Here is a 15,175-nt window from a genome sequence, read left to right as displayed (position 1 = left end):
CCATCATAAACACTTTATAAATAACAAATGTGGCAACTACCCTTGCATTTTGGGATAAGAGTTACTGTGATTGGAAAAACAGAAAGCTAAATGTCTCGAAATTGGAAATTTTGTTTGAGAAAACCGGGGAGCTCCAAAGGAGCACCCATGATCTATTTGGACCATACTGTTATCTGAAGGGGTTATATCGGGATGATATATTCATGTGAGGTAAACTTCCACAGTTTCATAATGGGGGGGGGACAGAGATATATGCTGCTTTCCAGTGTCAGTACTTCAAGGGTTGTCAGGCCTTAGTGAAAATCATTGTGAATTAACATTGTTTATTTTGACTCCAATTATAAAATTGACAATGGTAGACATTCTGTTATTCATGTTTACTTTTATCAAAATATTGATTGTGACCGGCTCTAGAAAAATGGGTGATAATTCACCAGATTCAGGTTATCAGTTTTTGGTATGGCTGGATTGAGTACATCAAAAGCAACAATTTGATTTATGAATGACCCCTGTAGTGCACTGCGTTCCAGAGATATTTAGACATTTGTATATCCACAATTTCGGATTCAATAAAAGCACTTTTTGAGAAAAAGCTCAGAAAGTGTAGCACTTGGAAACACAAGGCTATGTAGGATTTCCCACTGAATGATCAATTTTTCATCTTTACTCTTCAGTATCCATGTTTGTAGTCACAAATTCTGAAAACATAGATGTTATACAAGCTATTAGAGGAAAAAACACAAAAATCACATTTTGCCCTCTACAAATAGAACAGGCCATAACATATGGTATTTTTGAATTGCACGACTTATTACCCCTTTTTTGCAGAGCAGGTCACAATTTACCTGTACACTACTGCTCAGAAATATACATATAGGACCTTTTCGCGATCAATTTACTGTGATGAACTCTTCCCAGATTGGGTGCAATTTCAAAAATAGCACTTGTAGTCCTTTCTCAGGAATCACAAGAAAATTTCATCCAATTGGAAAATTTGTTACGCGGCTTACGGAGACTTTAACGACCAATTGAAGTGGGCATCATGTTAGTGCAGACACTGCCAAGCACATGGTTTAAGACTTCATTCCGGGAGCAAATTCATCAATATGACATGTTCATTTTCGATTGAAAATGCATCCAAATTTTGTGTGAAAGCTTAAAATATCATTGCGAAGAGGTTGAGAAATCTTTCACACCAGTTTTATTGGAGGGACGGGAAGGTGGACAGGTTTTTTTCATTATTCAAGTGGTTTTGATAATCCCATGAGAGTCGTTAAAACATGAGTTTCATGACCGAAAAGTTCGCCGACTACCGAAGAACAGCATGTCATTTTTTTTCGCATTTTTTACTTATTATACCCAATCTTCCAGTTCTTGGCAAATTTTCCAATTCTGGGCATTATCATGTTCGCGACTTGTGAAGGTGTTTCCGTTGGTGAATTCTTTCAAGGTCTGAAGGTCTAGGCATAATGTGTGTTTCAACGTTAGGCATCGTTTGCAAATTTCAGCTTATGTTTGCGCATCGTTTGCGAAGAGGGGCTTGGAGTTTCACAAACAGTACTTTGCACTTTCTCCCTTACTGCGGTGGCCGAGTCTTCACGAATCGGCCTTTACCTTCGTGAAAGAAAGGACTCCCCTGACAAGTGTTATTTTTGAAATTGCACCCAATTTGCGAAGAATTCGTAGAAAATCAATCGCGAAAAGGTCCTATATTTCTGAGAGGTACTGTACTTGCAAGTTCCAAAGTATTGCAGATGAAACTGGTTTGCACTTTCTTACCAGAGATTTTGTTTTCTCTTAGTACATGTACTTTGCTTACTTCTATCAAGTTTTTGCTGGAAATAGTGTCCATAGGTCAAGTCCACCTCACTTTGTTTCACGTTATCTTAAATCTCACCCTGTGTTGTTTTGTTGTACCAATTGCAGGGGATTGTTTAAATATTGAAAGTGATATTTTTTCACAGATTTCCAGCATAAGCTGACAGTGAGGACTGACCCATCGTATGACAGAAGGGACCCTCGGTCACCACTGAGTCCAGAAGATAGCCCACCTAAAAGCCCACTGCCCAGGTTAAGAGTCATTGCACGTAAGTCAAGTTTTGTGATGTTTAATGCTTCCTTCTGAACAGTGACTTGTTAGACCTTCTTTTGTACCAGTTTTTCTTCTACCTGTTGCTCCCTAGTCCTAATCCTTCAAAATCTACACTTACACTGTACCAGGTTTTGGAGGATATGGAGGACTTCAGATCCTTGCCACTGTTGTTCAATACCTCTTGATACTGAAGTATAAAGGTCACTCTGCAAATGGTAGTGCTTATGGGGGAGACCACAAGGCCCCATATATGGAACTCTTAGCATCTGGAATGCATCATCTGTGCAACAATTTAAATGACGCACTTGTTATTCATTCCTTAATAATTCATATTGTTATTCTGTTGCTGTTCTTGTTCAGTATCCAGTATTCAGACTGTAGTTAATTATTAGTTGTATTGTCCAAGAAGATTACGGGTACCAAATTTCTAGTCACACTATTAGTGAGGTTAAAAACCAAAGACTGTCCAAGAAAAACCAAACTTTGCTTTAGTTTTGTAAGATTTTCTCCTTACTTTTTCTTTTGTTTTAATCCTTGCACTTTTTTTCCATTTACACTGTGCAGACAAAGTACATAATGTTTGTAGGGGGAATTTGGCTACTCAGAAACCTTTCTGCACACATGTAAGTTTAAAATGATACTGAGACTAATCTCGTGAAATTATCTCATTGTATTTGTTTCAGTGCCCAAGGGGATCAAGGGAAAGACTTGGGGCCCCAGCTCTGTTCAGCAGAAAATGAAGGATCGGCCCTTTAAGGCGTACTCCATGTCAGAAGCCACGGGCAAGAAATTTACCAATACCAGCACACCAAGCCTTGGCTATCCGCAATGGTACAACACCATCGGTAATGCCTCCCACGATGGTAGGTTTTCATGAAGAAGGGCTATCAAAGTTTCATTTGTAAAGGTTTAACCACCACCTGCTGGGGACTCCGAAATCGGAGCCGTATGGTTTATATGCGTGGCCTGGGTCTCCGAACTCGGACAAAGGAGACAGGGCCCAGTAACAAAAGACTGTACTCCGAACAAAAGACCAGGCTGTTGGGCATTACCGGCATTTTTCACTCTCAAAAGTGGTGATAATCCAGCGTTGTTTTGAAACCGTATGCCAGGATTTGGGGCATTGAGAGCAAGCGGATTACCACTGGGGACAAAAGCGCTCCACCACCGCAGCGATGAGTCACACAGCACCGCTGCACGCTAATCTGGCCCCTATTGAAAAGAGGTCAGCAGTGCACTGAGCCAAGTTCGTGAACAAAAGACACCGCACAATCTGGGCTCTGTTTACAAGGCTGCAGGCCTGGCTGAAATACTCGGGCGTCAATGAAGGTCACCTATCAACTTAGAGTAGTGCCTAAAGATTACTTTGTGCGGCTATAAACGACCGTTAAATGGAATGATGAATTTTTGAAGGATTTTGAAAACGGAAAAATGATAGTCATGCCGGCCCAGCATCATCAACGTTGAAAAATGCCCCGGCACGAAGTGGTTAAACATTTGCTGACAGATAATTATTTTGCAATGAACTTATCCAGGGTGCAGTTTTAATTTCAGCCGAAAGTACCATGAGCCTTCAGGGTTTTTTCATTAATACCATGCAGTCATTTGACACCAATTGTATGAAAATTGGACATACTTTTCTCATGCAGTGTCCATCTTATTGAGATACATGCAGGTTGGCCAGAAATGTATATTCGTCCAATAATGCGCAATGCACACGGGCTGATTGGGGTGTGGCCTTGAACTTGTGTGACTGTTACAACAAAACATGGGATCAGTTTGAAACCTCACATTTGTACTGACAATGAGTGTCTTTACATGCATGCCATGTTATGAAAAAAAAAAATTGAGTTCTTGGGGGACTCCGTCCTCTGGCCGTGTGTCGGTCTGGCGAAAAAAGCTCTTCTAGGACTAAGAAACTTTAGCGTGTTCATACATGATGAAATTGTTCCTTTACAGAAGCAGAATGGCCAACAGATCTTGGCCTGCCCAAAGCTCACTGGCCAAGTGTGGGCCCTAGCACAGATGATGGTGAGTCAACAGATGACTCTCGGACGTCACCCCGTAACTCCCTTAAACGAGAAAGGAAGCGCACCACTGCCAGCCTGTACACCATGACAGCCATGCTGGCCTCGGTGGCTGTAGGATTCGATATACGGACTCTGAACCAGTTCAGACAGGATGAGCTGGATTTCCGCCATCGCAAGAACTCCTCAGCCTCTGAGAGCTACAGCCGTCAAGGCAGCCTGTCATTCCAGCACGACCTGGACGATTCCCCGAGCATGTCACAGGCTTCAACCGTGCGACTCATCAGTGTGACATCCACCAACGACGATCACAAGCACTACCTCAGACAAGGGTCCTGGCAGGGCTTTGTGGACTCCACATCCAACCTGACCATCAAGCAGAATCCAGCCTACAACGAAGAGACCAAGGCCATGGCCCCCGTAGAGCCAGTACAAGCAGCCACAAAGACACACAGGCGTACGGCGTCGGCAGACAACAACCTTAGCTACTTGTCGCACAAAAGGACTCCCTCGGATAGTTCATCACCCTCCTATTCGTCTTTCACATCTACCGTCAAGTATGATGGGACTGATCCCTGGAGTAGCCCTGAGTCTGATGTGTCTAGATTACCAAACCCACCTCAAGCTCCACCGAGGAGAATAAGCCTGGGTAAACAAAAACAATTTTAAAGAATTTCATATCTGTTCATTAAGTGTTGAAACAATTTTGTCTTTATATGTCTTTCATCTTTGCGTTGCTGAATTTCAGAGGTCACAAATTTCTTACAAAGACTCACGGCCAGTGCAGAAATTGCAAAAGCATCAATAAACTCAATGAGGAGCCAAAGTGCAATACATCATTCAGGACTAGGTTGTTGGAATACAATAAAGACTTCATTGTACATGTATAAAAGGGAAATGCAGAGGTTTGTTGCTACTCAGCTTAGAAGCTCAAGGATATCTAATCAGTTAATTGCAGTATTTCTGAATTGTCCCAAGAGAATCTGTCTTTGACTCTGTTATCCGCCCTGAGTTGAAGTGCACCTTCACCGGCAAAAGAAAGATAGGCCTGTACAAAGTTTTCCAACTGGGTTCTTGCTCGTGTTCAGTGTGCACGCGAAGACTATATGTTCCGGAATGAATTTGTTGCTCGTTCTCAGCATGCTCTGTGTCAAACGCACATAAACTTGTGCACCTACCGTACATGTATGCAGTGAGTTCGTACCAAAGGTCTGTTAATTTCATTTCAAAAGACATGCCCTCTTTTGTTCCTGCTTGGAGTGGATTAAGGTGTAGAATTGATTTAAACTGTTCCCCAAAGCACAGTAACATTCCAGTACTCTAGTTCTAGTACATTCCTGAGCTTTTTGGACATAAAATAAATAAATCCTAACAGATCAGTCAAAGGATTCAGCGCTCTTGAGGTTAATTGGAAATGTGTACCAGTAACATGGAATTACTGATGCAGACTTCCATGAGATGAAACAACAGTTCCATCATCAAACATAGGCTATGGTCAGGTCAAAGGACACATAAAGAGCATTTCAGTGAAATGCGTCTGAATTGCACGCATGAGTCCTGAGTCCTGAAAATGTGAAACATTACAATGCAGGAGTCAAAATTAACGGTGGTCTGCTGGCGAGGGCCACCGGAACATTCATCGGGCCACTACATTCTCCCAACATGGTGGCCCAGCGGGACAGCGGTTATTTGAGGAACATTGCCACATTTTCGAAGCTTTCGTTACATTTTACGACTCATGTTTTTTAAATCACCGGTGCAGTACTTTCAAGTTCACAGTGTAATTCCTCAGTAAAGTTGTCTTCCTTGTGGCAATTCTTTACTGCACTGAGTCTTCTAATACAAAAAGTCAGTTGTAGTACATGTACATGTACTTAATAACATTACCTGTTTGCCGAAATTCTGTATTTTAGTGCTACCTTCAGACACACACCCAGAGCGGCCACGGACTCTTGATATCTCTCCAAGACCAAGACCTTACTCTAGAGCTTACCTGACACCACAGCCTGGTACCCAGGACTCCCCGCTTGGTACGTGTACATGTATGTAGCCAGTATTGTTGTAGTGGGTGAGAAAACATGGACTCCTTGACCACTTCCTTTATGAGACACTTTTCAATATTGGGTTTGCTGTGCATGTAAATGGGTAGAAAGTGGGGTGTCTATGATGCAGAAGTTTTGTGGCTTTTGCTTGCATTTGCCTAATAAATAGGGATTTCCCATATGGCCAAAAAAGGATTGGACCCCCTTCTAGTTCAGCTTGTGTTGCTCATGCACCGTGATACAATAGGAAACCATAGCAATCCAGAGGTGAGGGACGATAGTAATGTAATATTGTGTGAATTTGTATAGTCAGTGCTCGCTTGCTTTGATATTGGAAGTTGACAAACTAGTTCTAAAGGGAGCTTATAGACAGTTCTTCTTGCCCTGAAGAGGGTACTCAGTTACCGAAAGCTGGGCAATCACATATTTCAGAGCACTGATTTGATGTTATATTCTTGTCTATATTCTGATCACGGTGCTACGCAGCCCTTCCATATTTCTCCAAAGGGAGCTTGTTTGTTAACTTGCCATACCGAGAGCTTCTTATGTCAACTATCCACCTACAAGTACACAAATCTTGATGCATTTGTTTCAGCATACCTAAGGGGCTGTCCAAAATTGTTCATCATTTTCACGAGCGTACAAACCGTCCGGGGGGGGGGGATAATACCTCATGTACACTTTTTCTTAATATGAAAAATGATGATCCGTCAATGTGCGCGTTGGCGGTCACCTTCAAATTTTGCGGGTGTTGCTAGCTTGCTCTGCGCCGCTTCCGTTAGGCCACATTCGTAAGTTCTGTTCCATCCTCTGCTAGTATCAGTATTCACTGCTTTTCAAGCCTTGACCTTTCAGGTGTTGTTTTAAACAATGTTTTATTTGAAATTTAGATTTCTGTTAACCACAATACTTACATGTATATCACTGTGCCTTGGCAATAGGGGATTTGGCCAATGGAGCTCTCCATCTATCATCATTTTTGCGCTCTGATGTACACTTTGGAGGGGGGAAGAGGGTCATGAAAAGTCTACTTTTTGTAAAATTGTGAAAAAGATGAAAATTATGGATGCCCCTAAGTGTCCGTTACAATTTAAGGATCACTTCTAAATCATCTAAATAGGCTTTTGTGATAGGAATCCATTACATATAGATGAAGTTTAACAAGTACGCCATTGGAGTATGAAAGATGTCAAGCTTTCGTCAGAAGAGGCTCTGACTTCATCACTACTCATCAGACCTGATGAAGTCAAAGCCACTTTAAATGTAAAGTTCAACGTACAGTTTTTTTGTTCACAGTAACCAGAACTGTGATGTTGGGCTTACATTTCAAGTTTCTCAGTTTTGTTTGGTTACTTGATGACGTTCCAAAACTTTGAACAGCATTTAAACACTTAAGCATTTCTTGTCTGAAGCAGTGTCTATTTTTCATTACCGTGTCATCCTTCATCTGCGTTTTTGTCTCACAGGGGCAAGTCCAGCAGCAGCAGCAACTGCTACTCCAAAACACAGTACCTACACGTCGGATGTGTCACTGAGCTCTGTGACCCTTAGTCCAGCCCACCATTACCAAGCAGCAGGAGGGGCTGAGATGCCACGGCCCACTGCCACACCCAGTCCAGCTCACTACTACTCACCACATCACCAGGGTGCCTCTGAGCTGTCCAGAAGCCCAGCCCACCACTACTTACCTCCCCACGCGAATCCCTCGCATACACCCCAGCATCACCAGTCACCTCACCCTCACGTCGGAGGCCAAACCCCGTCCCACGCTGCTCAGCATTACACCAGCCCGCAGCACCAGCACCACACGCCATTGCACACTCCGCACCATCAACCCAGGAGTTTGGAACAGCGAACATCCCTACTGGATGAGGACGTAGTGGGACAGAAGGCGGATGACACAATGCCTTTGGTGAGAGAAGGACAGGAGAACAAGCCCAGGAAACTCTCAGTCCTAGAACTGGAGGAAGAGTTCTTATGATGATTGTGGCAAGTTCAAGGTAATTCCAGGTGGTATGGACTCTTTTACGGGTGTAGCCTGCTAGACCTTAAGTACTTCCTGTGTGTTATGATTCTCTGTACTACCGGTACAAGAATCGGGTTCACCATGATGTGTTTATTTAGTACTTTGAAATCTGTAATTATTATTCACCTGTGACACAGCTGAAATTTCATCAGCATGAATTCTCCAACTTCAGTCATCACCATTTAAGACAGAGTTGACTTTTAAAATATGGAATTTATTAAAATGTATTCTTAATACTCATTATGAGGAGAAAAATTGCTTCAATTTATATACATGTATGCTGAAAAATATCTTGTTATAGAACTGTATTCACTTGTGTACTGGTATATTGCTTTAAATTAAAAGGAGTTGATTGGGAACTAATTCAAGTGGTCAGCAGACAGTCTTTGGCTGCTGGTTTTACAACATGCTGCTTTGGTCTGTTAATTGGAAATCAGCATTCCACTGCTTTTTTTTCATTTTCTTTGGTTAAATCTTGCTTTATTTCCTAATGGACGGTGATTGGATTGAGTAGTTTTCGTTAAGGGCATTCCAACCACAGAGTCATGTTTAAATGATTCAAGCAGTAACAGAACATTGAGCAGTGGCGTGGCCAGTGTACAGTGCAGCACTAGATCAAGGAGATCAGGAATCCACCATCTATTAGTAGATGCAAGTTTTAGGGGGTCTTTCACGTTCCATTTTGTAGTCAATACCTTTGCAGAATTCATGTGTCATGTAAATTTTCTATCAAGATTTGGAATACGAGTCTCCATTTCCTCAAAATCTCTTTTTGATAGGTTGGTGTTTCTTAGTACTGTCAGTGTGTAATCATGACCCCAGAACAAAATTTCTTGTTGGACTTTTCTCAGAGCTGTTCAGGTCAGTGTGGTGATAATTGCTTTTTGCTGTTTCAGTGCTGTTTGTTGGTGTACCAATCAGTGTGTGCCAGTTACTCAAACTAAAAGGAACTTAAGGATGACAGCCACTGCTTGATTGTCACTTCTGTTGTACACAAGCAAGTGGGCATACTGAAGTTCGATGTACATGTATGGCAGTTGAGACCAACCTTATGATAGATCTGTCGTCAACTAGATTTTGTCTCCTGTCAGTTTTTCATTCAGTATTAGTGCTTCAACCAGAATTCACAAGTGTGCACACAATTTGGAGCACACAGTCTTTTGGATGGTAGTTAACCTCTGCTGACATTGCGATAGGGGGGATTGAATCAAGATGTGTTCAGAACAATGTGCAAATATGGCTAAGAGTACTGGTAGAGATCTTCATCATATATGTACATGTATTTGTACAGCTATGAGAGACCATTTGCTTTGATAAATGTAGACAAGTTGTCATTCCTAACGTGGTCTATTCTCCCATCTCCTTTTCTCGGAGAACGCTACATACCACCAGCTTTATGATTCAAGGATTTTGTGGAAAGTAACACCCAGATGATTGCTTTGATTGTGTAGTTTTCTGTTGCCAGCTAACATGTACTGGATTTGGATGGCATTCATCCTCAGTTTTTGGACTGAATATACATGTATATTAAGTTGTTTACAGTCTATTGCTCTTTCCTTCCACAATGTACTTCATCATTGTCTTGTCAATCAGCTGCTTTGTGTACCATGGTTTGAGTCTTCATAACATTCCTGTCCAGCTACAGATTTCGTGCAATTCAGTTTAGGGCTGACCCTTTTTTCAGCAATGCCTACATGTACCTGTATGTGTATTTCTCCATGATTTTAGTTTAAGTGGGAAACAAAGCTTCTTTGGAATTTGTACCCAGTGCAGCATACTATCCATGATAACCAACACAGAACTACTTCTCTGAACATTCTCCAATGAATTGACTCAAAGTACTCGTACATCTGAGAATCTGAGAATCACCTGCAGCTGATGTCATGTCTTCAAAACCCCAAGTTTAGGTGCAAATTGGATACAGGACAAACATCCTTGAAAAGGTGTTTTAGGACAAGTATTCTTAAAGTACTCGGTGAAGTACATGTACTTCTCTCTCGTAAACTTTTATTCTTACAAAACTGTGATTTGTGGAAGTTTCAAATTTATTTTGTATTCTTACCGTTGTGTATTATGCAATGTTCATATTCCCCAGCTTTGTTCACTTACAACCAGTTCATCATATGACATTAAGCTTGATATGTGAAAAGTGCGTGTACTTGATTACAACACTAATATTTGATAGTCAGTACACCAAACCACTTGTGATCATCATCAGCAGCAATACATACACATACACCTACATGTACACGTACAACTCTGTGAAATTGGCAGTGCCATGAAATTTGGCATTACACTTTAAACAAGTGAACTATCCAGCTTTAATTCACGGACTTATTTTGCTCCATCAGCTTTTGTCTTGACATTGTTTCCCTTCTTGTTAAGTACATTTGTCATCTCGCATCGGAAGATTATGGATTCGTTTCATGCTGGTCATGATAACTGTAAAGTGAAGGAGGTACTAATTCAGATGTTTGTTTATAATCAGAATTTGTAATTATTTGTATAGTACAAACACCACACATGGGTTGGTATGCACATATACAAGGATATGATTTGTTTATCATTTGTTATCATTTTCCTGATATGAACAAAGATGGTGAGATTTTGGTTAATACTCTTGTTGTATGAATGTGTTTCTCTTACAAATAATTTGAGTTTGAAAAATGAGCACCAGTCTGCTGTTGTTGCAAGGTCCATTTCAAAATTACCTGTGTAATCATAGTACACTGATCAAGGGAGGTCAATGTGTTGTTATTTCTCATTTCACCTGGCTGTTTAATCCACGGTTTGGATTGGACTGCTTAAAAAAGAGCCCGAGAAGCTGTGTGTATGACTACCATTCATCCATTCATCTTGATTGAGTTCCTTAGCAAGATACCGGTATGGGCATCTGGGCTTGGTAGACATGTATTCAAGTGTACCTGAAATAGGTTTCAAAAAAGTACAATTGACGGACTGAGCATTGACTTGGTACACTCTCAGACAATTGTATTGCACAAGTAAATGCTAGGTTTAGATGTACATGTACACCTTATATATTTGGGGAGGAACTGTTGATTGGCATATGGGTAACTTGTAGGATGTATAAATGTGTATTGATTATGCATAGCGTATTGGAAATATGGTTGTGATCATGCTGATAATGTTATAAATTTATATTTCTAGACATGTGGCTGAGGCTTTGTGCCAGAGATTGTAAAGAATGTGTTAGAATCAACAGCAGCCATTCAGTATAAGGCAGACTGGAAAAGGATTATATTATTGATGGGGAAAAATGGTTAATCAGGATAATAAATCAGATTACAATCGAAAGTACTAATCAGCAGATTCTTCATTTGAACAGTTACTCAGAAGGGCCATCAGTACATGTATAACATGAGTTGTCCAGTAATGGCTTGAATTTGTAAGGTTTGATGTAAATACATCTTCCGTGGAAGAGTTGAAGGCTTGATTTGGTTCAGGATATGTGCATTCCCAGCTTGGGACATGTATGTAGGGACGGAACATACAAAATCTGAGGTGTAAAGGCCATTTCACAAAGCATGGACCTAGCTTCTGGATCTTTTAGTCTTGGAGGCATTCACGGTATTTTGAGTTCACAGAAACTGTGGCTTTTCTGTTTTGGTTCCATAATTCAACATGCAAGGATCAGGTTTGCTGCAAATGAATCCAGTGTTTAATCGAAAGCCAAACTCTGAGGAATCATCCACAGTATGTCTCACACCACCAAGTTTATCATGTTCAAAGAAAGTTGACAATACATATATCATGAAGTGTGGCTGACATTGTCATATTAATGCCATATTTGTTAGGTATGAAGTCAGTAGTGATAATGCATTACCAAAATTGAAAAAAATAGTCCTATTACATGCACACTAAACACTGTGTAAGAACCTATTTTTCCCTGATAATTGAAAGTGTAAATGGTGTGACCTGTTTGGAAGGGGCTCTTGGAAGTGATTCACTTGTTTTTCTTAAAATCTTTTGTAACCAGGGGCCAAATATGATTCCTAAATGACTTCAAGCAACTCATTCAGTATTTGTTTACTTTTTGTTTCAAGTGAATGTGGTATTCTGTTTGGCCATCAGAAGACAATTCTCTGCCCCAAGTAAACCCACATGGGGCAAAGTGGTAAAATGTAAAAGTTTGCATATGTACTTACTTCCAGTGATTTAAAATCAGTGCGAGGTAAAAAAAAGAAAAGAAAAGAGATTGGTAGATTTAACGGTAAAGGTAACTTTTTTCCCTACACACTCACTCCTAGCAGAATTTCCACTTAAGATTCTACAAATGAAGTCAAGAATCTAAATTGTCAACCAACATTGGAGGTGTTTTTTAGAATGCTTTGTGGATTTAGAACTCGTTGTAACAGACTCTACCACACCCCCCCCAACTTTGGTTAATTTGTTGATTCTACCCACACAAACTCTTCCCTTGATGAAGTTGAAACTTCATTTCACATAGCAGTAAGAAGGAGTGTGCATGTATTTTGTATTGTTTTAATAGTTGAATTTATTTGTCATTTTAATCAGTATTCAGTCTACCTAACTGCAGGCTGTTAGCACGGAGGATTGTGTAGAAAATAGGGCATTTTGTGAAATGATTTTTGTAACAAGGTCATTTTCCCATTTTATTTATTTTTGATTGTTGTGTTTTTGTTTTTTTCCTTTCACAAAAGAGGGTACCTTTGGGCTCTAGCTTTTAGTCTGCTCAATCATGCCGACCATCACTATTATCTCTGACATTCCATGTGTTTGATTTGAAAGACCTGCAACTTCCTCTTTTGGGTATGTAGTTTGCAGTTTCTTTTAGTTACCAGACCTGCAAATTCGATTTGGTTACATAAAGAGTCCTTGGTACGAATAAAATATTGATTCATCTGTGATGCCGCCATTTCTGCAAACAAATGGTAAAAGTTACAGACCACTTCACTAAAGTGGAATTTGCAGATTCTAGTTGCGCAGTTTGGAGTGCTCCATTTGATTACCCATACTGCTTTAGTCATTTTGCCTCACTTGTCTAGAGAATTTGCTCAGTGTAGGTGCAAGTGGGATGTTATTGCAATCTCTGCAGTAGGTCAAGAGTTGTATGAAGAGGTTAAGATTATTCCTTGTATTTATTCTTCACTCTTGCCTAGTCTGTTTTCTTGAGTGAACAGGAATGCAGTCCTCATTCAATCCTGATGCAATTATAGTTTGTACCGGTAAGCACTTATCAGCCAGTGGCATTGCGGGGGGGGGGTTGCCTCCCCCTTGGGAACTGTTGCCCCTTTTGGAAAATTGGAATTTTTTTCCGGGGGGGAGGGCGGCTACACCCATGGCATCTGTATGTTGATACTTGTTATTTTATTGTTGATTTAACAAGGTTCTTGAAAGAACCATGCATTATACAAACTCAGTGGTGAAGTCAAGGGGGAAGGGCAACTGCCTCACTATGGGAACTCCCCCCCACCCCGAAGAGCACTGTTTATAGCACTGAAAATCAAACATGCAAGAAACACTGCCGTGGAACAGCTGTCTTTAACTGATAATGGCACTGCTGTCTGAAACTGGGAGCTGCTAAGCAATGAGTGTGTAAGTTTTTGCTTTTAGTAGTTAAACAGGTTACCAAACCAAGTGCCACTGGTGGGCGTGTTCACCTTGTGACTGGTTTCCCATACACTTTTGCTGGCACTCCTGTCTGCTAAAAGACGCCTTTCCATAGACACATTTTTAGTGTGCATCGTCCGTATGCGCAAGTTACAAAGTGTGTTCATTGAAATTGTGCAGCACTTAAGCGTAGCAAACAAATGCAGATATGGAATGGACTAAAAGACGTACTATATGGACAGGCGCCTTGCACAGTATTCTCCGCTTAGCAGCTTGTTGAAACTTGGGCCCTTGGTACGTGGTTTTTGTGTTGTTACAATGGATGTAGGTTTTGTTTATACCCATGAAAAGATGCTGTCCATGGCATCCTTGACGGCAAGTACATGTTCTTGTATTTTGACAAGAGGACCTTTCAACAAGACGAGTGGTGTATAATTTGTAAGCAGTGGTGTGTTCTGAACAGCATTTCATCATTGCTTAAAATTAAAAATGTAGAGTGTCTGTAGTGTATTGTATTTTTAGTATCTTGTTCTGCTTGAAATTTAATGTATTGTTTTGTGGTGGTTAGATGTGGTGTACACAAAAATATGAAAAATGTAAAAAATACATGGGTCTCTCTGAATTACTGTTGGTTAGAAAGACCTATTTCTTTGTATGGATTCTTTTTTATATATATTTGTGTATATTTTATGTTGAACCTTGTAAATATATTGAAGTTGAGCCTATTGAAACATTTTATCAGTATGATGTTTGTATAGAAATGGGGGATTGGTTGAAAGTATGAGAAATAAAATGTGTACTCATGTCATTTTTAACAAAAGGTGTTTGTTACGGTACATTTGGTTTTTCTACCATAGTATTTCTTTATGCCCTCTGCTTATTAATGCCCAAGAGCTTTAATAATTTAGGAAGATCTAAGAGACTGACATTCTACGAAATGAGGAGGGCCTGAATGACATTCTATTTAAGTCATTGAGTTACTGAAGTGTAAAGGGGTTAAAATACGACCCATTTAAGAAGGAATCGAAATGTATTGCCACTTAATTAGTCAAAGTGTTCCAGGTGAAAGAGTAATGATTCAACTGAAGGACCCTGAAGCATTTTTTTCTAATTTATGCCTGACCAACGTAAGCAACTGAGAATTTTTTAAGTAAAAATCTTTGGTAACATTTCAGCCAACCTTTCCATATGACAAGTGAAAAAAACGTAATTTTATTGAATTGACCGCAACTCAATCATTTCGGCTTTTATTTATGGCTTTTTAAAATTGCCTTTCCTTTTTAGTGACATTGCAAACATTTTAGTCGTTGGGGAATCCTGAAAATTCTTCACAAGCTGCCTTTATTATGAGCGTTTCACAATAGTGCGCCTCCAAGAGTTCGCAACGCGTTGGCCA

The 15,175-nt window shown here is 40.3% G+C and overlaps 1 protein-coding gene across 1 annotated transcript in view; it reads left to right on the top strand.

Annotated features, from left to right (window-relative positions):
- The window catches only part of LOC110975152 (mitogen-activated protein kinase kinase kinase 11-like), a 48,200-nt gene extending 33,601 nt beyond the window's left edge, over positions 1-14,599 (top strand). The window contains exons 7-11 of the mRNA XM_022227350.2: positions 1,965-2,087; positions 2,776-2,955; positions 4,052-4,768; positions 6,033-6,149; positions 7,628-14,599. Coding sequence (XP_022083042.1) covers positions 1,965-2,087; positions 2,776-2,955; positions 4,052-4,768; positions 6,033-6,149; positions 7,628-8,142 — 1,652 coding nt within the window. The 3' untranslated portion in view covers positions 8,143-14,599. The remainder of the gene's footprint in view (positions 1-1,964; positions 2,088-2,775; positions 2,956-4,051; positions 4,769-6,032; positions 6,150-7,627) is intronic.
- The last annotated feature ends 576 nt before the right edge of the window (positions 14,600-15,175 follow it).

The sequence above is a fragment of the Acanthaster planci genome, linkage group LG01, assembly GCF_054643075.1.
Source record: "Acanthaster planci isolate LZ-2023a linkage group LG01, COTS_SCS, whole genome shotgun sequence".
Taxonomy (NCBI): Eukaryota; Metazoa; Echinodermata; class Asteroidea; order Valvatida; family Acanthasteridae; genus Acanthaster; species Acanthaster planci.
Note: the sequence above shows the minus strand (reverse complement) of the source record. Positions and strands in the feature narration are given on the sequence as shown.